Source organism: Chiloscyllium punctatum, chromosome 7 (genome assembly GCF_047496795.1).
Source record: "Chiloscyllium punctatum isolate Juve2018m chromosome 7, sChiPun1.3, whole genome shotgun sequence".
Classification (NCBI taxonomy): Eukaryota; Metazoa; Chordata; class Chondrichthyes; order Orectolobiformes; family Hemiscylliidae; genus Chiloscyllium; species Chiloscyllium punctatum.
In genome coordinates, this window is record NC_092745.1 from 127,216,905 (window position 1) to 127,243,566 (window position 26,662).

The 26,662-nt window shown below is 43.9% G+C and overlaps 1 protein-coding gene across 15 annotated transcripts in view; it reads left to right on the forward strand.

Annotated features, from left to right (window-relative positions):
- adgrl2a (adhesion G protein-coupled receptor L2a) overlaps positions 1-26,662 on the forward strand; it is a 797,903-nt gene that overhangs the window by 717,046 nt on the left and 54,195 nt on the right. For all 15 annotated transcript variants that reach the window (XM_072574792.1, XM_072574794.1, XM_072574790.1 and 12 more), the window contains 5 exons: positions 1,886-2,085; positions 4,246-4,419; positions 8,260-8,469; positions 13,509-13,729; positions 15,244-15,310. In XM_072574792.1, the coding sequence (XP_072430893.1) occupies positions 1,886-2,085; positions 4,246-4,419; positions 8,260-8,469; positions 13,509-13,729; positions 15,244-15,310 (872 nt within the window). The remainder of the gene's footprint in view (positions 1-1,885; positions 2,086-4,245; positions 4,420-8,259; positions 8,470-13,508; positions 13,730-15,243; positions 15,311-26,662) is intronic.

Below are 26,662 nucleotides of genomic sequence, written 5' to 3' on the forward strand. Positions count from 1 at the left end.
TCTTGCTGTGCACCTTTCAATAAAAAGCACTTGCGTTTCTTCCCTCCCCTTCAGACCCCTTTCTCTGTGTGAGGTGAAGGTAGTCCCTGTTTCAGTCAGTTTCTGGCTTTCTTGGTACAGTCAGTCCAACACTAAAGGAAGCCACTCTGTCCATCGCAGCATTGGGGGAAATGGTTGTCCATGTTGATGTGGAATGTTTTCAGTTGCAGCCCCTGTTTAGTTTTTGTTTTGAAGGGGCAGCCCCTGAGGTTCTGGTTGCATTTCAGCTCCCTGCTCCTAATCTGTGGGCACCCCTTCTGGGGAGGGACAACCAGGTTGTTGGGCTTGCCCCTGGACACTGGCCAAAGTGACCATTAACAGGTCCAGGCAACGGGCCATGGAGGGGGCAATTGTGCCTGACTGCCTGACCACTCTCTCAAGGTTACATTCACACTTGGGTGCCTCTGGAGAGGAAGCCATTGACACAACCGAGGCCTTCAGAAACCAGCAAGTACCACAGGGGCAGGAGTGGCCCAGATCGTGTTATTCTGATTTAGTAAGCATCCGTTTGCCTTTTATAAGTTTCCGTTAACTGTTTGATTGCGTTTATGTTTCAGTGCAGCATCCGGGACTGTTTAACCTGATTTTAGTTTGATTGAGCAGGTTAATGAGTCAGTCCCATTGCCCTGTATTATCCCCATAGCCCTGTATGTTCATTCCTTCACTGTGTGTCAATTTTCTTTCAAAATCATTAATTGTCTCTGCTACCCACATAGGTAACAATTTCAAGGTCATTACATTTTGCTGCTTGGAAGGTACCTAAAAAATTTCTGTGTCTCTTGCTCAATCATCTCTCCATCAGTTCTTGTATCTTCTGCTGATGGGAACAGTGATTTTTTTTTGTGTGTTCACTTGATTTACACCTATCATAATCTTTTACAATAATTAGCCAAATGGATGGCTTCTTCAGAAACAGGCAAATTGGTCATATATAGAGGAGAATCATTGAGTGAGACCTACCCTTTCCCTTGCTACTGTCGAAGTTTCAACTCTGAGTTTGACTCTTTAACACATACAGGTAAATATAGGGGATGTGACCATCAGATTGCAGCTTCTTTTATCGTAGTTGTATACAAGGGGTGAGTGCCTAGTCAAAGGCTAGGCTAGTAACGCCAATGATCATCAGTTACAATAGCATTTTTATACACTCACATAACCAAGTACCATAGGACCACGTAATGGTTCCTCCTCAATGTCATAGTACAGAGTTCACCACTTTTCAATGAACTCCTCAGTATTATTCTTATCTGGTCCATAAGAGGAAGAATGTTATCCAATAAACATTCATTTTTGGGTAACGTCTTCTTATAGAGACAAACCTTTCCTTATCTATATTTCAGTGTCTGGTGTCAGTATCACACCCTCGTTGTGGTTACACACTTTAAGGTCAGAACACAGATGGCCTTTGTTATTCCAAGATATTGCAATATGTAGTTATAACTGCTAACATCTTGTTTGATATTAGTTGCTGAAGTAAGCTTTAATTCTAATATCCCAGTAAGCCTAGTGATCTATAATGGTCCTTTATCTATATTTCCACACTACCCTCTTGCTCCTAATATACTTATAAAATGCCGTGGGATTCTTTGTGATCCTACTGGCAAAGGACAATTCATGACCTCTTTTAGCCATCCTAGTATCCTTGTTTAATTTCATTCCTGCTTCCTTCATATTCAACTGCCTTGTCCGATTTCAGTTTCCTGAACCTGACGTACGTTGCCTTTCGAAAGGACTTTCAAAAACTGTTCAGGGGTTAGAGTGGGAGCTACTTTGGTTGTGAGTTTTTTTTAACTTAATGAGAGTTTTTCTCCCCTCTTTGCACCCATCCTTTTCCCGTTCTGTGCAGCAAAACTGGTCTTCACACTCTACAAGAGCCTGGGGCAGTTCCTGACCACGGAGAACGCGACAATCAAGATGGCGGGTGACGGAACTGGGCGTAATTACTCCATCGCAGTGAACTCGCACATCATCGCAGCTTCCATTAACAAGGAATCCAGCCGCATCTATGTGACGGAACCAGTGGTCTTCACCCTGGCACACATTGATGTAAGTCTGCAAACAAAGCCCCCTACAAAGGAAAAGCAGCCATAGTCTTGCTAGATGATAGTGCTGCTCTCTCATTGGACAGTGAGGTGATTCATGATGAATTTAACTTGAGGCTCACTATTGCCTCAGGTAAGGGGAGAAGTTGAGAAGGAGAGCTGTAGAGTCATAGAGATGTACAGCACAGAAACAGACTCTTCAGTCCAACCCGTCCATGCTGACCAGATATCACAACCCAATCTAGTCCCACCTGCCAGCACCCGGCCCATATCCCTCCAAAGCCTTCCTATTCATATACCCATCCAAATGCCTTTTAAATGTTGCAATTGTACCAGCCTTTAACACCTCCTCTGGCAGCTCAGTCCATACACATACCACCCTCTGCGTGAAAATATTGCCCCTTAGGTCTCTTTTATATCTTTCCCCTCTCACCCTAAATCTATGCCCTCTAGTTCTGGACTCCCCCACCCCAGGGAAAAGACCTTGACTATTTATCCTCTCCGTGCCCCTCATAATTTTATAAACCTCTATAAGATCACCCCTCAGCCTCCGACACTCCAGAGGAAAACAGCCCCATTCTATTCAGCCTTTCCCTGTAGCTCAAACCCTCCAACCCTGGCAACATCCTTGTAAATCTTTTCTGAACCCTTTCAAGTTTCACAACATTTTTCCGATAGGAAGGAGACCAGAATTGCATGCAATATTCCAAAAGTGGCCTAACCAATGTCCTGTAAAACCCCAACATGACCTCCTAACTCCTGTACTCAGTGCTTTGACCAATAAAGAAAAGCATACCAAACGCCTTCTTCACTATCCTATCTACCTGCGACTCTACTTTCAAGGAGCTATGAACCTGCACTCCAAGGTCTCTTTGTTCAGCAACACTCCTCAGAACCTTGCCATTAAGTGTGTAAGTCTTGCTAAGGTTTGCTTTCTCAAAACGCAACACCTCGTATTTATCCCTTGTGAGTCCTTCATGTTAACCTCAGCCGGTGCAGGAATTGGACCCACACTATTGGCATTACTCTAACTCACAACCCAAGCACTCAGCCAACTGAGCTAAACCAACCCTGTTACCCCACTAGTCAATTAATCAAAGCAATATTGACCAGGGAGAGAAGGCATCCTGTCTGTTTTTATTTGTTGCAGGAAGAGTTAATTCGATCACGGGACACGCCTGATTGACAGTGGGGATGTGATTGTGAAATGGGAATTGTTGCTGATCCAGTAATCCAGGGAATCCCAGCCTTTGTGGACAGGGGTTCAAGTTCTGCCAGAGTAGCTGGTAGAATTTCAATGCACTAAATCTGGAATGAGGAGTGCTTGCAGTGCAATGGTAGTGACTGTACCTCTGAAGCAGGAGTCCTGGCTTCAAGTCCCACTTGCTTCAGAGGTGTGTAATGACATCCCAGACCAGGCGAATTGGCCAAATATCTGAATCTGAAATTGAGGTAGCCGGGAGGCCCGAGTTCAAATTCCACCTGCCCTTGAGGTGTGTCATGACATCTCTGAAATGGGTTGATTAAAAATTTGCGATGGGAAAGCTAGTCTCAGTAAGTGGTGACTGCAAACCTGCTTTCTGTTGTCACGATAAGCCCATCTGGTTCATTAATGACCTTCAGGGAAGGAAAGGTAAAAACAATGACTGCAGATGCTGGAAACCAGATTCTGGATTAGTGGTGCTGGAAGAGCACAGCAGTTCAGGCAGCATCCGAGGAGCAGTAAAATCGACGTTTCGGACAAAAGCCCTTCATCAGGAAATCCACTTCCTTACCTGGCTTGGCCGAGATGTGACTCCAGACCCACACCAATGGGGTTGATCTGTATCTGCTCAGAGTTAGTGAGGACTGCATTTGCTAGAGTATCACAGTCAAAAACTGTGGCGCTGGAAAAAGGTCAGCATGTCAGGCAACATCTGAGGAGCAGGAGAGTTGACGTTTTGGGCATAAGCCCTTCATCAGGAATGCACCTTGTTAGAGTCCCATTTCCCATAAATGAATAAAGCAAAGAGCAAAGCAAGCTGCTTCCCCCCTATTTATATAATGCAATCTGTCGCCTGATGGTTTTGGCAAAAAACGAGGTTTAAATTGCAATTAAGTTTGTTAGCTCCTGTGCCGAGACTCAGTGAATAATTGAACATTGTCTCTGCATCTCTCCCTTCAGCCTGACAACTACTTCAATGCCAACTGCTCGTTCTGGAGTTACTCAGAGCGCACCATGACTGGGTTCTGGTCCACTCAGGGGTGCAAGCTGATTGACACCAACAGGACTCACACCAAGTGTGAGTGCCGGCACCTGACCAACTTTGCCATCATCATGGCCCACAAGGAAATTGAGGTGAGTTACCAACACCCTTGGCAGGTGCTTAGACAAGAGGCAATGGCCTGGTGCGATTATCATTTGATTATTAACCCAGAAACTCAGCGAGTGTTCTGAGGACCTCTGTTCGAATCTTGCCAGAGCAGTTTGGGTTCAATTTGAACAAGACAATTGGAATTCAGAATCTACTGATGACCATTAAGCCATTGTCAATTGTCAGGAAAACCCCATCTGGTTCACTAATGTCCTTTAGAGAAGGAAATCTGCCTTCCTTACCTGGTCTGGCCTACATGCAAATCCAGACCCACAGCAATGTGATTGACTCTCAACTACTCTCCGAAATGGCTTAATAAACCACTCAGTTCAAGAGCATTTTGGGACAAGCAATAAATGGTGGCCAACCAGCGACACCCATGTCCCACGAGTGAATTTAAACATTTCTCATGGGCCTGGCGAACTGTCAGCAGATTTGGAATGAGGCCTATTTTCCCCACCCTGCCCATCAGCCTGACAGCTGCTGGGGCCAGATGTCTTTTCTTTCTGAAGTACGTGTGAGTACTTCTGGTAGGGTAAGATAGGCAGAAAAGTGGTCCCTCTGACAGGAAGGTCAGTAAGCTGAGGACACAGCTTTACAATAGTTGCCAAAAAAAAAACTCAGAGAGGGAGGTGAGGAAAATCATTTTTCATGCAGTGTGTCATTACGATGTGAACTGTAACACCTGAAAGGAGGAAGGAAGCAGACACAATGGTTTTCAAAGCATGAATTGGATAAATTCTCCTGTTACGACGCGCTGCGGTAGCGCACTGAAAATCAAGCCCAACTATTGTTGGAGTCGTCACAAAGAACAATACAGCACAGCAACAGGCCCTTCAACCCTCCAACCAACACATTTTACTCTTCCATACTAAAACTGTCTTCACTTACAGGATCCATATCCCCCATGCCCTTCCTATTCATGTATTCGTCCAGCTTTTTCTTCAATGCTGTTATTGTGTCTGCTTCCACCACCTCCTGTGCCAGCATGTTCCAGCCAGTCACCACCCTTTGTGTGAAAATCTACCTCGCATATCTCTTCTAAACTTCCCTCCCCATACCTTGAACCTGTGACCCCAACTAATTAACCCCTCAACCCTGGGTAAAATCCTCATACTTTCTACTCTATCCATGCCATTCACAATCTTATAAACTTCTCCCACATCAGCTCCTCAACCTCCTGCATTCCAGTGAAAACAAACGCATTCTATCTGACCTTTGTTCATTTCTAAAATATTTCAAGATTTTATAAAGTACATTGAATGCCCACCTTTCAGCCTCAAATTGGTAGAAAGCACAATCTAGGTTTCTTTACTGAATGAGACTTGTTATTTATTCCAAATAATTAGCCTGCAGGTAAAGGCATTTCAATGGTCATTGGATAAACATATGGATACATTTGGAATAGTGTAGGATAGATGGATTTCAGGTTGGTTACACAGGTCAGCACAACATCAAGAGTTGAAGGGCCTGTACTGCGCTGTAATGTTGTATGTTTTACGTTTGTAATTCTACAAATTAACACCCTAATCGCCTTTCTACACAGATGGGGTAAACTAGGTTATGGGCAGAGGAAGTAAAACTGGATAATCAGTTTAGAAGTCTTTATTCCTGGGTTCTATTATCAAGATGATCCTCATGACTCTTCTGCCTGTTTCAATCGTCTTTTTCTCAATGTTTCCACTGATTAGTAAGAGGCACAAGGTAGCTGGCACACTTATAAAGAGTCTCTTATAAAAAGACAGCTTACAACAGCAGTTACACAGCAAAAAGAATTTTTGTTTTAGTTTTTCAGTGAGGTTTTACTACAAAGAACAGACAGACTGCTCCTGAACACTCTCTCCTCTCTCTCTCTCTCTCTCTCTCTCTCTCTGTAATAAAGCAGTACAGTTCCGTGAAAATTAAACACACAATTGTTAGCTGGTAAAAAGGTCTCTGTCATTTATTAACAGTCACTAGTCCATAGACCAATCCACTTCTTGTTGCCATCAAAAAATGTATCTGTACAGCCACTGGTTCCAAATTGTCTGTACCTCAAAATTTTTTTTTAAATCATGTGATGTGGGTGTCCTTGGCAGCGTCAGCATTTACTGCCTGTCCCTAGTTGTCCCTTGAGAAGGTGGTGGTGATATGTCTTCTTGAATTACTGCAGTCCATGTGCTGTAGGGTAGACCCACAATGCTGTTAGGGAGAAAATTCCAGGATTTTGACCCGGCAACAGTGAAGGAACAGTGATATTTTTCCAAGTCAGGATGGTGAATAGCTTGGAGGGAAACTTTCAGATTGTGATGTTGCTATGTCTCTGCTGCCATTGTCCTTCTCGATGGAAGTGGCCATAGGTTTGGAAGGTGCTGTCTGAGGATTTTGGTGAATTTATGCAATGAATCTTGTAAATAGTACAGACTGCTGCTACTGAGCGTCAATGGTGGAGGGAGTGGATGTTTGTGGGAGTAGTGCCAGTCAATGGGTTGCTTTGTCCTGGTTGGTGTCAAGCTTCTTGAGTGTTGTTCACTTGTTTCATCAATGACCTTCCCTCCTTCGTTACGTCATAAGCGGGGATGATTGCACAACGTTCAGCACCATTTGTGACTCCTCCAATACTGAAGCAGTCCATGTTCAAATACAACAAGATCTGGACAATATCCAGGCTTGGGCTGACAAGTGGCAAGTAACATTTTCACCACACTAATGCCAGTCAATGACCATCTTAGAAACAATAAATCCACTGCTCCTTGACATTCAGTGGATTTACCATCAGTGAATCTCTCACTATCAACATATGTGGGGGTTACCATTGACAGGAAACTCAACTGGACTTATCACATAAACACAGTGGCTATGAGAGCAGGTCAGAGGCTAGATAAACTGTGACAAATAACTCACCTCCTGACTCCAAAAAGCCTGTCCTCTAACTACACGGCACCAGTCAGGAGTGTGATGGAATGCTCCCCACTTGCCTGGATGGGATTTGGATGTGAACAGAGAAGATAAAGTAAGTTTCCAGATGACATCAAAATTGGAGGTGGAGTGGACAGCAAAGAAGATTACCTCAAAGTACAACGGGTGTAGCACCAACAAGACTCAAGATGCTCGACACCATCCAGGACAAACCAACATGATTAATTGGCAGTACATCCATGAACACTCAATCTCTTCACCAACGATACTCACTGACCAGTTGTGCGTATAATTTACAAAATGCACTGCTGATTTTCACCAAAGCTTCTTAAACAGCATGGCCTCTTCCATCTCAAAGGACAATGGCAGCAGATACATGGGAACAGCACCTGCCTGCATGTTCCCTTCGAAACAACTCACCTTCCTGACTTGGAAATATATCACCATTCCTTCACTGTTCAAAATCCTTGAACTCCTTCCCTACTGGCATCGTGGGGATCGATCTACAGCATATCGATTGCAGCAGTTCAAGAAGGCAGCTCACCCCCACCTTCCAAGCAGCAACTCCGGGCGGGCTATAAATACTGGGCCAGCCAACACCACCTACTCCCCACAAGTAAATTAAAAAATGCAGAGTGCTCAGTTGTTGTGTATATTTGGTTTGCTGAGTGATATAAAGATAATGCAAGGACGTGGAGTTGGGGTAGAAAATCAGTCATGGCTTTGTTGACACAGCAGGCCTGAAGAGCTGAATGGCCTCTTCCAGCTCCAGTTTCTTTATATGTTTCGATAATATATTGTAATGGTATAGTTAATATATATGTTTGTATTATAGATACAATTGAGAGGGACAGGGATGGAGGGCTCAGTGTATTTTCCTGTTTGGTTATTGTTTGTATTCAATCTGCCCAATGTTTCTCCTACAGTTCTCCACTGAGATACACGAGCTGATCCTGTCCATCATCAGCTGGGTGGGAATTGTCATCTCCCTCATCTGCTTGGCCATTTGCATCTTCACTTTCTGCTTCTTCCGGGGTCTCCAGAGCGACCGCAACACCATCCACAAGAACCTCTGCATGAATCTATTTATTGCAGAATTTATCTTCCTGGTGGGCATCGATAAGGTTGACTATGAGGTAAGGTCCTGGCCTGCGCTATTGATTTCCTGGAAGTGCTGTTCTTGGGCAGAATTGACTTTGTCCCGAGATGGATGTGAGTTTAAACACAATTGCACTATCAACCTCCAGTATATCAAACTTGACACGCCGGTATTTAAATGCTTGTGTTGAGCAGCAACCATTTTTAACAGTGGTATTAAGCACTCAGGAGGCTGACGGGGAGTTCATAAATCAAGGCACTCTAGAATTTGCATACCTTGTCTTTGTGTAAACCATTTAATGGAGATGATAGGCCAGTGTATTCAATGTCAAGCTTAAGACTGCCATTGAAAGGTTATTCATCAAATGTAACATTTACAGCACAGTCCCAGGCCATTCAGCCCATCAGATCTATTCTTGGGGTTGTGCTCTTCATGAACCTCCTTCCTGCATTTTCCTGCACTTACCTTTCCATTTCTTTCCCCCTCATCTTGTTATTTTTTCTATTCAGTAGCACAGAGCTTGAGTGTTGCAGAAAAGACACCTTTTGTCAAAGATTCTTGCACTCGTTAGGACATTCACAAGAAAGAGTGGTCATCAGTCGAGGTATTGCCTTGGTCAAAGCATCGATTAGATCATTTCAGACAGTTAACCGACAAACATTGTCGGCTGTTTCAAATTGACTCTGATTTGTCCATGTACAGCCCTGAGCAATGATCCCCAAAGTAGACATCGCCGATTTTGTTGTATTGAAGCAGACCCCAAGAATTTTATTTATTGCAATTAAGTTCCAGAAGCTGTAGGTCCACAAAATGGGATTATTTTTGCAGTTTATCTGTAGCTCTGTTCCCAGGTCCAGGTTGCCAGTCTCCACCTGTGTCCCCCAGTGTACCGGACTGTTGAACTGCAGGAACTACATTCTGAGGATACTGATTGGGAATGATCAGCCATGATCAGCCATGATCATATTGAATGGCGGTGCAGGCTCGAAGGGCTGAATGGCCTACTCCTGCATCTATTGTCTATTGTCTATTGAACCTCGCAATTTGATAGGGATTTCAATTCTTATTTGTTGATGATTAGTTGGACGTTTTGGTCTTACGGGTGCAGTGTCATTGTCTCAGCATTAACATCTTCCTCATAGCTGCATCCAAGCTGTTCAGCTCAATGTACCAATGAAAGCCAGGGTTTTGAGCAAAGCTATTTCTGCGGAATTCCTTGCTGGATTTATTAACCCTCTAATTTGAGTAGGAAAAGTGAGTACTGCAAATGCTGGAAACCAGAGTCTAGATTAGAGTGGTGCTGGAAAAGCACAGCAGGTCAGGCAGCATCCCAGGAAAATTGAAGTTTGAGTGCCCACCTCCTCCACGTATATCCAATAACACGTTCAAACACCCAGACCTTCAAGATGGTAAAAATCCAGTTGACGTGCCTTGTTTCCCTCGGAGAGGTTGCCTCCCTAAAGCTGACACCTCTAGGTCAGTTAGGCATCATGAAAATCCACTTCTGATCGATGCAACACAGGCTGGCTCATTGAGTCTGTAAGTGTGATGCTCTGAATATCTTCATTGACAATATCATTCATACAACTGGTATTATGGGATGGAACAGCCAAGCAAAAGAGCAGCTGATCGCACTGAAAACTAATTAAGGGGGAATACATTCTGGAAATTCCCTCAAGGCATTGAAACTACTCCAGGTGATAAAACTTGCCAAGATTTCTTATTTGGTATGATTCGCTCTTCAAGTTGTACAGCGAATCAGCACTCATTTATCCGAGAATTTCTAATGTGGTTTGCTCAAATCTTTCTCTTTGTATCTTTCCAACATATTATCTTCACAAAATGAAAGAAGACCTAGGGTCTTGGCTGAGATTATTTTTGGAGTTTACCTGTGACTCTCTGTTCCCAGGTCCAGGTTGCCAGTCTCCACCTGTGTCCCCCAATGTACCAGACTGTTGAACTGCAGGAACCTCGCAATTCTACTCACTAAGAAATGGCGCAGATTAAGCTTCATACTGTACCCGGCTGGCTCTTGCCTCATGATTGGGACCCTTTGTGTTTGTCCCAAGTGCTAATTTGTACCACAGGGTCAAATAAAAGTGTAGTGGGGGGTGGTGGTGTCGTAGAGTTATAGAAACGTACAGCACGGAAACAGACCCTTCGGTCCAACTCGTCCATGCTGACCAAATATCCTAACCTATCCCTGTCAACCCTTCCTATTCATCCTTTCAGTACTTTGGAATTTTGAATTAGGAGGAAGTGGCAGAATAGTGTTAATGTCACTGGACTGTAGTGAGACAGTGTTCCTGGTTAGTGCTTTTCAATGTCCTTACCCGTGGCATCCATCTTCCATGGAAGAATAAAGGCAAAACAGTACACTACTGGTTATTTAACAACTGCTTATACCAGATGTACAGCTTGGTTTTCCCCACAGCAGTGATTCAGGTGAAACACATAGATATTACTGAAATCATAGACATGTTACTGTAGCTGTTTGTCTCACTGACATGAGGACAAATGCAAGCGTGCCGAATTTCAAACAGTCACGACAATTTACACTGCATGGAAGGGGTGGGTCGATCTGTCGGCAAGTCAATTCTGATTGGCTGACCCATTGGTCATGGAGGGAGTGAGCCTGGGTGACTGTGTGGAGTTTGCACATTCTCCCCGTGTCTACATGGGTTTCCTCTGGGTGCTCCAGTTTCCTCCCACAGTCCAAATGTGTGCAGGTCGGGTGAATTGGCCATGCTAAATTGCCCATTGTGTTAGGTGCATTAGTCAGAGGGCAATGGGTATGGGTGGGTTACTCTTCAGAGGGTCGGTATGGACTGGTTGGGCCAAAGGGCCTGTTTCCACACTGTAGGGAATCTAATCAAAGTCTTGGCTATCCAAGGTCCTGGGTCATTCAAAATAAGATGCTAGGCTTGAAGTTTCTTTTTTCAGAATTTGAATCCTTCTCCATATCACTTCACGAAGTGGAAATGAACCACGTAACACACCAGTTAAACATATAAAGTGTCACATCTAAATTTAATCCCAAAGCTGCATTATCACCTCAGTCAATATTGGGATGTAGCACATGCATAGCCACAGATTCTTAAACAAGAGCGTGTTGTGTCTGGAGGCTAATGAACAATCCATCTGTGTGGCAATCTCTCTTGTGCTTTGCATGTTTCATTCTCTTTCTCCTTTTGCCTCTCTTTCTCCTCTTTACCCTCTCTGTCTGATAGACCCATGGTTGGTGTGCCAATTAATATTCACCTCAAGGGTCTGTCGATGCTGTCAGTCTATGCTGTTTCTCTCTGCACTGCTGTGTTAAAATCCCATTTCCCCAGACTGAAATATATTCTCCATATTCTCAGGACATCAGAAAGCACTTCTGTTTTTAAAATCAGTGAATTCCTTTCTCTTTCTGAGGCCTCAGGCTCACAAAACTCCTTACTCCTCTGCCTGTCCCCACCCTCTTAAATCCATCACACAGCCATGATTCCTAAATTTGCTTTTTTTTTCCATTATTTATTCATAGGATGTGGGTATTGCTGGCTAGTCGACCATTGATTGCCCATCCCTAATTGACAAGAGGACAGTTGAGAATCAACCACGTTGCTGTGGGTTTGGAGTCAGGTGCTTTCCTTCACTAAAGGGTATTAATGGACCAGATGGGTTTTTCCAACAATTGGCACCAGTTTCCTGGTCATTGTTCGACTCTGGTCGTGGGTGTTTGGAACGTGTTGCCAGCAGAGGTGGTAGAGGCAGGCACGATAGATTCGTTTAAGATGCGTCTGGATAAATGCATATGTAGGTGGGGAGTAGAGGGATACAGATGCTTAGGATTTGACCAACAGGTTTAGAGAGTACATTTGGATCGGCTCAGGCTTGGATGGCCGAAGGGCCTGTTCCTGGGCTGTAAATTTTCTTTGTTCTTTGTTCTTAATTCCAGATCCTTATTGAATTCAGATTTCACCATCAGTCATTTGAAACTAGGTACCCATGTCAATACTGGAGTCTCTGGATTAATAGTCTATCAGTAATACCACTAGCCTCACCCCATCTTGCCCTCTCAAGTGGCCATAAAAGATATTATGGTAGCTCAGAAGCAGTTCTTTCTTGACTGATTTATCTCATCCAAAATAATCCACGTCATTTCAGGCATTATCTCGTTGTTGTTCGTCAAGAGCTTTCTGTGCACATTTTACTGCATGTCAAAACTCCTTAATTAACTGTAGTGCTCTTCAAAACCTACTGAAGCCTTGAAACATACAAGCATGTCCCTCTGCTTGTTTGTTTCTTTTTCCTTCCTTCTGTCTTTTCCATTGTCTCTCTCTTTCTTCCTTTCTGACATTTCTTCTATTCCTCTCACAGATGTGTCATAACCCAAACCGCACACAGTGTGAGACCACACCAAAGCCAGGAGCATCACATTGTAGTCAATTTGAATTGAACAGCCTGAATAGAAAACTGTTTGAAAGAAAACATCCGACATTATGGAGTATTTTAATGCTTACTCACTCATCAGACTCTCAATAATTGCTGTTCATTTACTTTTCTAATCTCCCACCTCTTCTCATCAAATATTCATATATCTCTTATAATGATTCCGGGGATTGCATAGATTAAATGCATATGCTATCTGCATTATGTTTCTTTAATGCAATTACATCGAAAGGTGATGAATTATTTAAAAAGTGTAAAAATTGTAATTGGGCAAGTGGTGATTAGTCGTTGAGATAAATGTCACTGTGGCCTTTTGAATATCGATGTCATACTATCTACTTTTAAGTGGAGGTGGTGAAAACTGGATGAAGTGAACTGAGTACAATACTTTATTATTCTTTCACTGCAGAAGCAGTCCAGGACACTGAACCTCTGGTCAGTTAAACACCTTTTGGCATTCCTCTCTGGAAATGGGCAATGCGTACGCATTAAAATACTCCATAATGCTGTTTTTGAGAAAGCCACTCAGGAAGCTATGCACCATTGACTGAGGAGTAGGTTGGATAGGACTCACAGTAAATCGGGTATCTTTTGATTTGTTACCTCCCCCCGTGGTTTCTGAAGGTATGTCTCTTGTTTCAGATTGCCTGCTCCATATTTGCAGGGGTGCTGCACTTTTTCTTCCTGGCTGCCTTTGCCTGGATGTGCCTGGAAGGTGTTCAGCTCTATCTCATGCTGGTTGAGGTCTTTGAGAGTGAGTACTCCAGGAAGAAGTATTTTTACCTGTGTGGCTACCTCCTTCCAGCAATCATCGTAGGTGTCTCAGCAGCTGTGGACTATAAGAGCTACGGGACAAAGAAAGCGTAAGTAGATCACAGGCAACTTATTGATTCCCCGCTAACTGTTTTGTCATGAATTCAGTCTTAATACACTGAATGGTGGTTCCATTATATGTAACGGTTCAAATGTTTTCTTCAGACATGTGGCCCATTGGACTGAAATCTTCATTGTTCCCATTTATTGAAGTTCATTGTGAAGGAATGCACCTTTAGCTCTTCCTTAATCTTCCTCTGAGCCATATATGCTGCAGAGCCGTGGGTCTACTCATGGGATGTTAACATCACTGGCAGGGCCAGCATTGATGGCCCTTCACTAATATGCCCTGAAAAGGTGGTGGGGCGCTACCTTTTCAAATTGCTGCGGTCCGTAGGATGAAGATATACCCACAGTGCTGTTAGGGAGGAGTAATCATGAAGTGTAGGCTCCAGTATTCATGGTTGATCCACGATCTTGACATACTCCCAATGTTTTCCCCATACCCTTTGGTGCTTCTAGCCTATAGCAATCCATTTACTTCTTAAATATAATCACTGATTTATCCCCCACAACCCTCTGTTGTAGATGGTTCCATAGCTGACCACCTTCTGAGGGAAGAAATCTCTCCTCATGTCAGTACAAAATGGCCTCTCTGAGCATGTGACTCCTTGTTCTGGACTCACCAGCCAGGGGAAACATCATTTTGGCATCTCATTTGTCCAGCCCAGCCGAATGTTATGTTTCAATGGATCTTCTCTCATTCTTTTAAATTCCAGTAAATACAGGCTCACTCGATCCAAACTCTTCCATCCCGGGAATTAGCCTGGCGAACCGTGGCTTCATCCCTCTAAGTGTATTGTTCTGTGGGTAAGAAATGAAATTTGAACACAATACTCCAGGTGTGGCCTCACCACGGCCCTACACAGCTGCAGTGTATTCAAACCTTCTCACAATGAAAGCCAACATATTGCTTGCTGCACCTGTACACTTGTTTCAGTGACAGGGACACCCAAGTCCCTTGGTACATTAGCCTTTCCCAATCGATCACTGTTTAAATAATCTGCTGGTTTTTTGCCCTTGTGGGTGATAGAGGTGCTTTCAGAGGTGCTTGTGAGTTGCTGGAGTGAAGGTTATGAAGTAATGTTGATCTTTTCTGAGTTGGCTGGCTTTAGCCACAAAAAGCAGCATTGAATCTGGAATGGGTATGTCAAGGGCTGAGGGCTGGGAAGGATCATGGGCCAGGATGTTTTGGCAACAGTTGCTCCTCCTACAGAAAGTAGGTACAAAGTCCTGTGATGCCCTCTTAGGGGCAGATTGATCCTGTTGGCTTATTGATGTTTCTTGCTTGTCACCAGTCATCAGGATTGTCAGAATCCTGGACCACCCCACAGTAGAGCTCTGTGGTAGCAGCTTTAGCACACGGACTGCAATGGTTTAAAAATGTAGATCACCACCACTTTCTCACTGGGAATGAAGGGACGGATTTGTACAGTGATTTCACTGTAAATTTGTTTAAATATGAATTTAATATTCATTGCTTGTCTCCTCTCTCTCATTACAGCTGCTGGCTGAGAATTGATAATCATTTCATTTGGAGCTTTCTTGGGCCCGTTTGCTTAATCATTTTGGTAAGAAAAGTTGGCAGTTGCCTGTTTTTTTCCAAGTTGCTGTTTTGTTGTCATCCCCAAGTCTCAAAGCCAGGAAATTGGTGTTTCAGGACTTGGCTAACTTGAACAATATCCTTTGTTAGCGTTGAAGGAAGGGGAACATTCAAGCCCAAAGGAACCAAGAGACAATCAACTTGAGCTCACCAGTAACCTGATGAGTGATACTTCCATATACTTTCAAACAGATGTCCTGAATTGTACTTCTATTGTGGGCCATTATGTAAAGTATAAGGTCAGCCAGCAAATAAAACAAATGGTTCAAGAAACTCTTTTGAACAAGAACAATTCCCAAAGTGCACATTTATTTGGGGGTAAATAGATGAGAAGAAGTTTCAGCTTTAATGTTTCTTCCCAAATTAGTTGATAAGTGATAGTGTCCTAAGTCCCAGCAACCTCAGTAATCTCAGATGAAGAGATCTTTACTTCCATTTGTGGCGGGGCATAGTCAGACTTGGGGTTCCATAGCATTACAACTGAGGCTGGTTCTGTCCTCATAATGTTCCCTATCGCAGGCTCCAGTGTAACTCTAGGCACTGTTTCCCTCCTCAGATTAGGGTGAAAGATCTTGTATTGAAAGATTGGCTTTCTCTTCCAAAACACTTATCCTTTCGAGTTGTAAAATTGCAAACCAATCTCAGGCCGTAAGAGATTGAAGTAGGGGTAGGCCATTCTCAAGTCTGCTCCGCCACCCAATAGGATCATGGCTGAACCAACATTCATCACACCCATTTTCCTACCTTTTCCCCTGTAACTCTTGATTCCCTAACTGATCAAGAATCTATCTGTAAAAACTGAAAGAACTGCGCTTGCTGGAAATCAGAAACAAAAACAGAAATTGCTGGAAAATCCCAGCAAGTCTAGCAACCTCTGTGGAGAGAAATCAGTGTTAATGTTTCAGGTCCAGTGCCCCTTCCTCAGATAGATCAGGATTCTATCTAGCTCAGCCTTAAATATACACAAGGACTCTTCCCCCACAGCTCTCAGTGACAAGGAGTTCCAAAGACTCACAACCCTGGAAGGGAAGAAATTCCTCCTTGTCTCAGTCTTAAATTGGTACATCTTAACTCAGAGACAACATCCTCTGGTCCTAGACTCTTCCAGGGGGTGAAACATCCTTGCAGCATTGACCCTGTCAAGCCCCTTAAGAATCTGATAGGTTTCAATGAGATCACTGCTCATTTTTCCTAATTCCAGTGAGTAAAGTCCCAACCTGTTCAGCCTTTACTCAGAAGACAATCCCTCCATAACAGGGATCATCCTCGTGAATCTTCTCCGACCTGCCTCCATTGAAATGATATATTTTGTTAAAATGAGGGGGCCAAAACTGCATGCAGTTATAATAGAAAATTACATAAAATGCAGTAAATTCAACCGTTTTCAATGAAGCATGTTGCAATTGGGAACACAATACAATTGACATTTATGAGGTATGTTCGGTGTCACGGAAATCCAGCCCCTCGGTATTCTGTGGCCAGACGAGGTGAGATGAAAACTTTTCTGGGTTGGGAGAAGCCTTTTTCTCAAAGAATATACATTATTAGCGATTTTTGAGAAGATGGTATTACCTAGTATGGTAACATAATGTCTGAAAACAAACCTTCAAGCTCAGCGAGCTAACTTACAGAATATACATTATTCACTGAATCTGGAAGAACACCATCCAAGGCATTTCAAATTGAATATTACAGAATTTGCAACAGAATTAATCCTTTCACCATACAGCTTGTTTGAATCTGACTACAATCAGTTTCCTTGCCCTCAGATGTCACAAGAAACTTTGCAGTTTGTTGCAGTTTACTCAGGGGTCCCGAGTTCCTGCACAACATACGTGCATGTTCATAGAGTCACAGATGTGTATAACACAGAAGCAGACCCTTTGGCCCATCGAGTTTGTGCTGGTCAAAAACCACCACCTATTCAAAACCCAATTTTTAGCCCCATAGCTTTGAATGTCTTGACATCATAATAGCACATCTAAATACCAAATAAATGTTACAAAGGTTCCTGTCTCAACCATCCTCAAGGCAGTGAGTTCCAGATTCTCATTACCCTTTGGGTGAAAAATACTTTCCTCACATCTCCCTCAAACCTCCTCCTCTTCCCTTACATCTATACCCCTAGTCAATGATCCCTCTGTCAAGGTGAAATGTTCCTTGCTGTCTACCCTGTTTGTGGCCCTCATTATTTTGTACATCTCAAACGTATCCATAAGACATAGGAACAGAATGAGGCCATTTGGCCCATTGAGTCTGCTTCACATTTAACCAGCTCTTCACCTTCAAGGAAAACAACTCCTGTCTGTCTAACCTTTCTTCATAACTATAGCTGAGGGAAGTTCCTGATAGATCTGCGCTGCACCTTCTCCACTGCAGTCATGTCCTTCCTATAATATGGATTCAAGAACTACACACTGTTGGAGCCCCAAGCTACATGGATATAGAAACATAGAATCTTATGGCACAGTGTACCATCTAAAGACTGCCTTGAATAATGAAGGTTGAGGCTCCAATTTATTTCCATCACATGGTTAACCAGGAATCTCTCCCACTCTTACATGCGAGCCTAGAAAATAGCACCAGGAGTACCCCATTCAGACTGCTGCGCCAATCAGAATGATCGTGGCTGACCGTCCAACTCTGTACTCAGTTCCTGCTTTCTCCTTATACCCTTTGATCCTTTTAGCACTAAGACTACATCTAACTTATTTTTGAAAATGTTTTGACCTCAATTGCTTTCTGTGGCAGAGAATTCCGCAAACTCACCACTCTGGGTGAAGACAACTTTCCTCGTGTTAGACCTAATTAGCCCTAAAGACCTAATAATCTTTAACCTCTGGTACATCGGGAATGTCTTCCTTGTATTTACTCTGTCTGGGTGTGTTGGAATTTCATAGGTTTCACTGGTTGAATATAGTCCTAACCGATCCATTCTCTTCATAAATCTTAGCAGGACTTATTCACTAAGGTCTTGAGGGCATGGATAGGGCAAATAGGCAAAGTATCTTCCCTGGGGTCAGGGAGTCCAGAACTAGAGGTAATAGGTTGAGGGTGAGAGGGGAGAGATATAAAAGAGACTTATGGAGCAATGTTTTCACACAGAGGGTGGTACAGTATGGAATGAGCTGCCAGAAGAAGTTGTGGAGGCTAGTATAATTGCAACATTTAAGAGGCATTTGGGTGGGTATATGGATAGGAAGGGTTTGGAGGGATTTGGGCCGGTTGCTGGCAGGTGGGACTAAATTGGGTTGGGATATCTGGTCGGCATGGATGGGTAGGACCGAAGGGTCTGTTTCCCTGCTGTACATCTCTATGACTCGACAACTCTACCTTTGGTCTGCCGTGCCAACCTGAAACCATTTGCCATTGGTGTGTGTTCAATCATGCTGTATCTCTAGCTGTATGTATCTTATGGACACCTCCATCGATACCTTTATCTTTGATACACAATGCGTTTGGGCACATTATGAACATTTTTTAAAAATTCATTCATGCGATGAGGTCATTGGCAAGGCCAGCATTTATTGCTCATCCCAGAGGGCAGTTAAGAGTTAACCCCATTACTGTGGGTCTGGAGTCATATGTCAGGTAATGAGGACAGTTATATTCTCTAAACAACATTAGTGCACCAGATGAGTTTTTCCTCAACAACTAGTAATGGTCATTATTGATTCATAGTCATTCTTCGACTCTTAATTCCAGACTTGTATTAAACTCAAAATCCACCATCTGCCATGGCAGGATTTGAACCCAGGTCCGCAGAACATACCTGGATCTCTGGATTAACAGTCTAGTGACAATATCACTAAGCCATTACCTCCCCATCTGTTCCACACTCATCAAGTCCAAGAGACGGTCTCAAACTCAGAGCATCTGGCTCAGAGTTGGGGACACTACCCCTTGCACCAAGCAGGTGGCTTAGTGGTATTATTGTTTGACCGTTAATCCAGAGACCCAGATACCTGGGTTTGAATTCCGTCATGGCAGATGGTGGAAATTTGAATTCAATAAAAATCTGGAATTAAGAATCACAATAATGACCAGGAATCCGTTGTCAATTGTTGAGAAGCACCCACCTGGGTCACTAAAGTCAGTCAGGAAAGGAAGTTGCCAACCTTCTTTCTGGATTAGTGGTGCTGGAAGAGCACAGCAATTCAGGCAGCATCCAAGTAGCTTCGAAATCGACATTTCGGGCAAAAGCCCTTTTGCCCGAAACGTCGCTTTCGCTGCTCCTTGGATGCTGCCTGAACTGCTGTGCTCTTCCAGCACCACTAATCCAGAATCTGGTTTCCAGCGTCTGCAGTCATTGTTTTTACCTAGTTGCCAACCTTACCTGGTCTCGTCTTCATGTGACTCCAGACCCACAGCAATGTGGTTAACACTTAGCTGCCCTCTGGGCAATTAGGGATGGGCAATAACTGCTGGCCTAGCTAGTGACACCCTCATCCCGAGAATGAATAAATAAAAGAAAGCTCAGTCAAAGTGGATTACAATGAGTGACTGACTGTTATGGAGTATGGTTGCTGTCATTAAGTAAGAAACAAGACATCTCTTTAGCTGATGAGCAGGTTCCCATGAGCTATTGTGTCAGATGGCTGTGTTGTTTTGGATGTGTGGATTAAGGGCTGAACCATTGGCCAGAACCCCAGGAGGAACTCTGTTGGACAAAGTTCGGTTATATCCTTTCCATCTAATGTGAAGGGGCAGACAGGATTGGCGTTTAATGTCTGATCTGAAAGACGTATCTGACAGTACAGCACTCCCTCAGTACTGGAGCGGGAGTGTTAACCTAGACAGAATGAACCTTGAACTCTCTATTTCAAGGGGCAAGATCTGCCATTGAAGCACAGCTGACCTGCAAGCTGTGACCAAGAGTGGCAATCTGACTCTGCTGTCCTTGCGTTGTAAATTAGCAGCTGGTAAAGTTAGTGTTACTGGGACCACTGTATATCAAACTGGAATGTGGTCCAAACACAGCCTTACGGTGAGGTTTTCTTATCCAATCAAAACCCAAAGTGTGTAAATCCTGTTAATGATGTGAGTGTTTACAGTGGATGGCTTTTGTTGACGTCTCCTGACTTTCTGATGTTGACAGTGACCTATTGGAACAGCGTGGCTGTTTTTAGTGCAGAATTTCTGCTCTCAATACCAATTGGACAAAGTCCTTATGCTTCTGTCCTGATGCTCACCAGCTCCTGTTTATCCATCACTCACCTGGCATTGACTCAGATCTAACATTTGTCATCCTGAAATTCCAAACATTCCATGTCTTCTGTCATCTCTCTCTTCTCACCCTCTCTCTCCTTGTCTCTCTCTCTCTCTCTCTCTCTCTCACACTCACCATTCAGCTCAACAGTTTCTCGTGACCACTACACTGTCATATTTCTGGCATTCCCAATTCTCTTTGCACGACCATTGTCAGATGTACCTTCAGACAGCAAATCCGTCAGCTTTGGGCTTTCCTCCATTAACCTTTCCTCTCTCTCTTTCCCCTTTTCCCTCTCTCTTTGTCTAATTGTGTCTCACTCTCTCTCTATCTCCTTCTCCCTCTGTCTCTGCCTCTCTCCTTTCCTCTCTGTCTCTGTCTGCCTCTCACTCTCCCTCTGTGTGTGTGTCTCTCTCTCCCTCTCTTCCTTTCTCTGTGTCTTTCTCTCTCTCTCTCTCTGTGTCTCTCTCTGTCTTTGTGTCTCTCTCTACCTTACACACTTTCCCTCCTGCTTCACTTAAACCTACCTCTTCAGCCAAACCCTAGACCTAGCATCTCATTTTACCTGTCTCTGTGTCACCTTATGTCTGGTGACACTCCTGCACTGCTCCTTGACTGTGTAAGTATAAAAGCAAATTGTTATTGTCAGCAGATAGTTCTGCGTGACATCGTCCATTAATTTGGCCCCAATATTGGTAATTGCAGGAATGAGCAAGATTAAATTCAGAAAAACTAAACGACATGGTAATCCAGTCTTGTCGACTGAACTTGTCCACAGCAAGCTCATTCTCCCTTAGATGACATCAGGATCCACTTTCAAATGATTTAATCCCACAGTTCCCGGACACTTGGGAGGGAGTCAAATTCTTGGAGTTGGAATGAAGGCAGCTCATAACAAGGGGAAGGCTAGTGGGACCTCTCCTTCCAATGTTGTTACCCTCTCTGCCTGTTGTCTGGCTGTGAGGCACTTACTGGGCGGTGGGAGTTTGGGGTAAGAGTTTGCATGTAAAAGAACAGAGCAGATGGAACAGACCGCGTTTATCAGCAGATATCCAGGAGGTTTCAGAAGTGGGAGAGGTCTAATGAAATGTCTATATTGTACAATATCACAAGTTATCAATTATTATGTGATTTTAGTGCTCTTACACAAATATTCATCTGACACACACGTGCACGCACACACGCAGATAGACACACACAAACTTTCATGCTCACACAAACACAGGTACACACAAACAGATGCACACACAAACTCTCATGCCATACAAACACAGATGCAAACAGATGTACACACACACACAAACAGATACACAGACACACAAAGATCTGCACACAGACTGATACATACATCCATTCACACAGGCATGCACACACAGACTGACACACAAGCATGGTCACACACAGACACAAACATATACACCAGCACACGTGTACACAGACACACATACACAGACAGCTATACACACACAATCACGTGCACACAGACAAATACACACACAAATGCCCAGACTGACAGACAAGTGTACACAGACACATATAGACGCTGAGAGAAAGAGAAAAACGCGGAGACTCACGCATAAACACATAGACACACAGACAGACAGAGAGAAAAACACAGAAACAGACTTACACATCAACCCAGAGATAGACATGCACACACAGACAGACAAACAGACAGACACAAATACACATGCACATACGCCGGCTTCCTGCATCCCTCTTTGCTGCAGTGCTTGAGACCTGAGCGTTATCATATCTATGAACAAACCAGTGCAGACATAATGAGCACTGGGCAGCCATTAGTATGCCTGAAATGCTTTAATGAAAGCTTGGATCATGGCACGTCAATAGCTGTACTTATCATTTGGACAGCTCCATCTACACCTTTAATATTTAATTAGGTTCATTCAGAGTTCAACTGTGTGCACATGCTCTCTGAGCCTTTCTCTTCTGAACAATCTCACAGCCCACCGCCCCCAGCGAGGGAGAGGAATGGGCTTCTGTTCAATGGCTAGTAGTGAATACGCTGCAGAATGAAGGCAGACGCTTTCAGTCAGTATCCGAAAGCTGGCCTCCAGAAAAGCTGAAGAGAGTTGGGCCATGTTTGGTTCTGCCAGGGGTTATATCCGAGTGGGTTCTGAGGAAGGGTCACTGGATCCAAAACGTTAAACCTGCTGAGTTTCTGTAGCAATCCCTGTTTCTGTTTATGTTAGAACGGCGTTTTGTGGCTTGTATCTCATTGTATCTATATCAGCTCTGCAGGCTCCGTGAGATGAATTTTAAACCACTCTTAAGTCTGTGGTGGATGTGATTTGAGTGGGCAGGTTGATGGTTATAAAATACACTCTACACTCCAGTAATCTGTAGGCTGTAGTTGAACTCTTTAAACTGCTGTAGATTGCAATGCTAACACTTTGCTGTAGCCACTTACCATTTAGTGAAAGGAAAATGATGAGACAATTATTTTATCTGTGTATGCTCTGCCACTGGGTTATTTGCAAGATCTTTGATGGAAGAATGATAGAGGGATGTGGGCCTCGAGACTCTCGGAATTTTGAATTCTCGCCCTTGACTTAGAATGCTTTCCTTGACCTCATTGCATTTCTGATGAAGGGCTTATGCCCGATCTGTTGACTCTCCTGCTCCTCGGCTACTGCCTGACCTGCTGTGCTTTTCCAGTGCCACATGTTTCGATTCTGACTCTCCAGCATCTGCAGTCGCCTCTTTCTCCTCACTGCATTTGCCAGACCTCTGTGTGACCCATTTGCTGGTTATTTGGTGACTTACCTGCGCAGGTTCTGTTCCTGACAAGCCGCATGAGTGATGAAATGCGCCAGCACGGAGCTCATTAAAACAGGATAAAATTGGCGGATGCGTGATTTTTGTCTGGGGATGTTGATTTTTGTTGTTACTTATTTTTCGGCACGGATAGGCGATTTTGTAATTTCACAGATACAGAGGATTTACTATAGTTCCCAGGGTTTTACATGTCCGCCCCAACCCTGTCCACTTCTCTCTCTCACTCTCTGTTGTACTTAGAGTCATAGAGTCATACAGCACAGAAACAGACCCTTCAGTCCAACCAGTCCATGCCAACCATAATCCCAAACTAAACAAGTCCCACCTGCTTGCTCCTGGCCCATATTCCCCCAAATCTTTCCTGTTCATGTACTTATCCAAATGTCTTTTAAATATTGTAATTCTGCCCACATCCACCACTTCCTCAGGAAGTTCATTCCGCACACAAATCACTCTCTGTGTAAAAAATTGGCCCCTTATGTCTTTTTTAAATGTCCCTCCTCTCACCTTAAAAATGTACCCTCTAGTCTTCTCGAAAACCTGCTTCTTTCACCAAGCTTTTGGTCTCCTGTCCTGAGGGAAGTAGTATTCGGAGGGAGGACTGGGTGTCCTCAGTGTGCGTGTGCAAGCGAACACTCTGGTTTGGGATAATGTTTACCTCAGTGTGGAGTGTAGATCGGAAATGGGAAGAGAGAGGCGCCGGAAGTAACAGGATGGGAGTTTCCACGGAAGGTCGGAGAGCTCCGTTTTAGGGGAAGGTCGACCACAGAACTGAGACAGACACGAATGCAGGATTGTGGGAGTACTGCACCATCAAAGGTGCCAGCTTTAGGACGGGGCTTCAATTCTTGTCAAGACAAGAGACAGGAACAACCCTGTGATCCCAATTTGAGGAAGAGTGACTGAGCTCTTCACATTGTCACTCTCAACAATTCTCACTCGATCACTGTCACCAAAACAGACTCTCTCACCGTTATTACTGCCTGTCGGAGCTTACTGTGTACAAACTGGCTGACCCAATTCCAACATCGTGCATGGCTTTAAATTGCTTTGGAGCATCCAAAGCCTGTGAAAGGTGCTACATAAATGCAGGGACATCAAGGTGACCCAAAGCTTTTTCATTATTTGTGGCAAATGCAGCAGGTTGGGTGTAGCAATGCAGCAGGTTGGGTGCAGTGATGCAGCAGGTTAGGTGCAGTGATGCAGCAGATATACAGTAGGTTGTGTGCAGTGAGGCTTTTTTGAAGCTGCAAACAAAATAAATTCTTCTTTAATGGATGCAATGGTGTGAAAGTGGACCATCCCTGGACAGATAGACAGATACTCTCTCTCTCACACACACACACACACACACACACACAAATGTGCACACATGCTGTTGCAAATGTGCACACAAACTCATGCACGTACTCTTTCGCACATGTGCACACATACTCATGGACATGTTCTTATACACACACCCTTGATCAGGCACACATACGCATGCACATACATACTCACACACACACACTTGCAGACACAGGTTCTTACACACACATGCACACCCTCAAACACACGCAGACACACACACTCACTCTCACACACAGACACGCAAACACCCACATACCTTCACTCACACAAATGCACACTGTCTCACACACCAACACACATACACTCTCCCTCACACACACAGACACGCAAACACCCACATACCTTCACTCACACAAATGCACACTGTCTCACATGCCAACACACATACACTCTCCCTCACACACACAGACATGCAAACACCCACGTACCTTCACTCACACATATGCACACTGTCTCACACACCAACACACATACACTCTCCCTCACACACACAGACACGCAAACACCCACATACCTTCACTCACACAAATGCACACTGTCTCACATACCAAGACACTTACACACGCTCCCTCACACACACAGACACACAAACACCCAAATACCTTCACTCACACAAATGCACACTGTCTCACACACCAAGACACATACACTCTCCTTCACACACACAGACATGCAAACACCCACATACCTTCACTCACACAAATGCGCACTGTCTCACACACCAACACACATACACTCTCCCTCACACACACACAAAATTCCTCAGGGGATTAAAATCAAAGCTGCAAGCTCTCCTCATCTCAGTGAACTGCCCCTCCCCCACCTCTCTGCCACCAGCAGAACTCTGTGTCTGTATCCCCTCTTGAAGGCATTCTTTTAATTCATCTCACTACAACCTTTCGATCCTCTTCCAAAACCCATTAATGTCTTCTTTTAATACGGAGGAATTTTATGTGAACACATTAAAGTTTATGTGATATTATTATCCACATTTGCAGGCAGAAGACTTTCAACCCCTGGTGATTATTTGTGAGTTATTGAAAGAAGACTGGGAGAAAAAATGTCAAGCATCCCTGGTTTATTCTCTTCTTAATGAAAAGAGCAAGCTAAAGAATGCTTTAAATTGTTGCAACACACAATTTAAACTGAACAATGTCAGAAAAATTGTAACTTTGCCTTGGTTATTTTCAACAAAATCTCCTCTGAATGACAATCATGAGTGCTTCAGTCACACCATTCACTTCCACACAGGCCTGTGATGTGAAGCCACTCCTTATGGATGTGTTTTATTCACTTGTGGGACATGGATATCACAAACTGGCTGGGCCCAGCATTTATTGCCCATCCCTAGTTGCCCCTTGAGAAGGGGCTGCTTTCTTGAACCACTGCAGTCCACGTGCTGTAGGTAGGCCCACAATATCCTTGGCAAAAGTGAGGACTGCCGATTCTGGAAACCAGAGTTTAGATCAGAGTGGTGCTGGAAAAGCACAGCAGGTCAGGCAGCATCCGAGGAGCAGGAAAATCGACGTTTCGGGCAAAATCCCTTCACAGCACCCTTGGAAAGGGGGATTCCAGAATTTTCACCCAGCAGCAGTGAAGGAACGACGATATATTTCTAAGTCAGGATGGTGAGTGGCTTGGAGGGGAACTTGCAGGGGGTAGTGTTCCCATGTATCTGCATTGGCTGTGCATCTTGTGGATGCTATACACTGCTGCTACTGAGCATTAATGGTGGGCGAGTGGATGCTTCTACATATGGTGCCAATCTTTGAGTTGCTTTGTCCTGGATGGTGCCAAGCTGCTTGAGTGTTGTCGGAGCTGCATTCCATCATTTTCATTCTCATAAGCTGCATTCACTTCTTCCTCATCCCACTGATAAGTTCATCAGCATGTTTTTAATAGGTGATTGGACCAGCTTATGTAAAGTAACATAGAAAATCCGAGCAGGAGTAGTTTATTCAG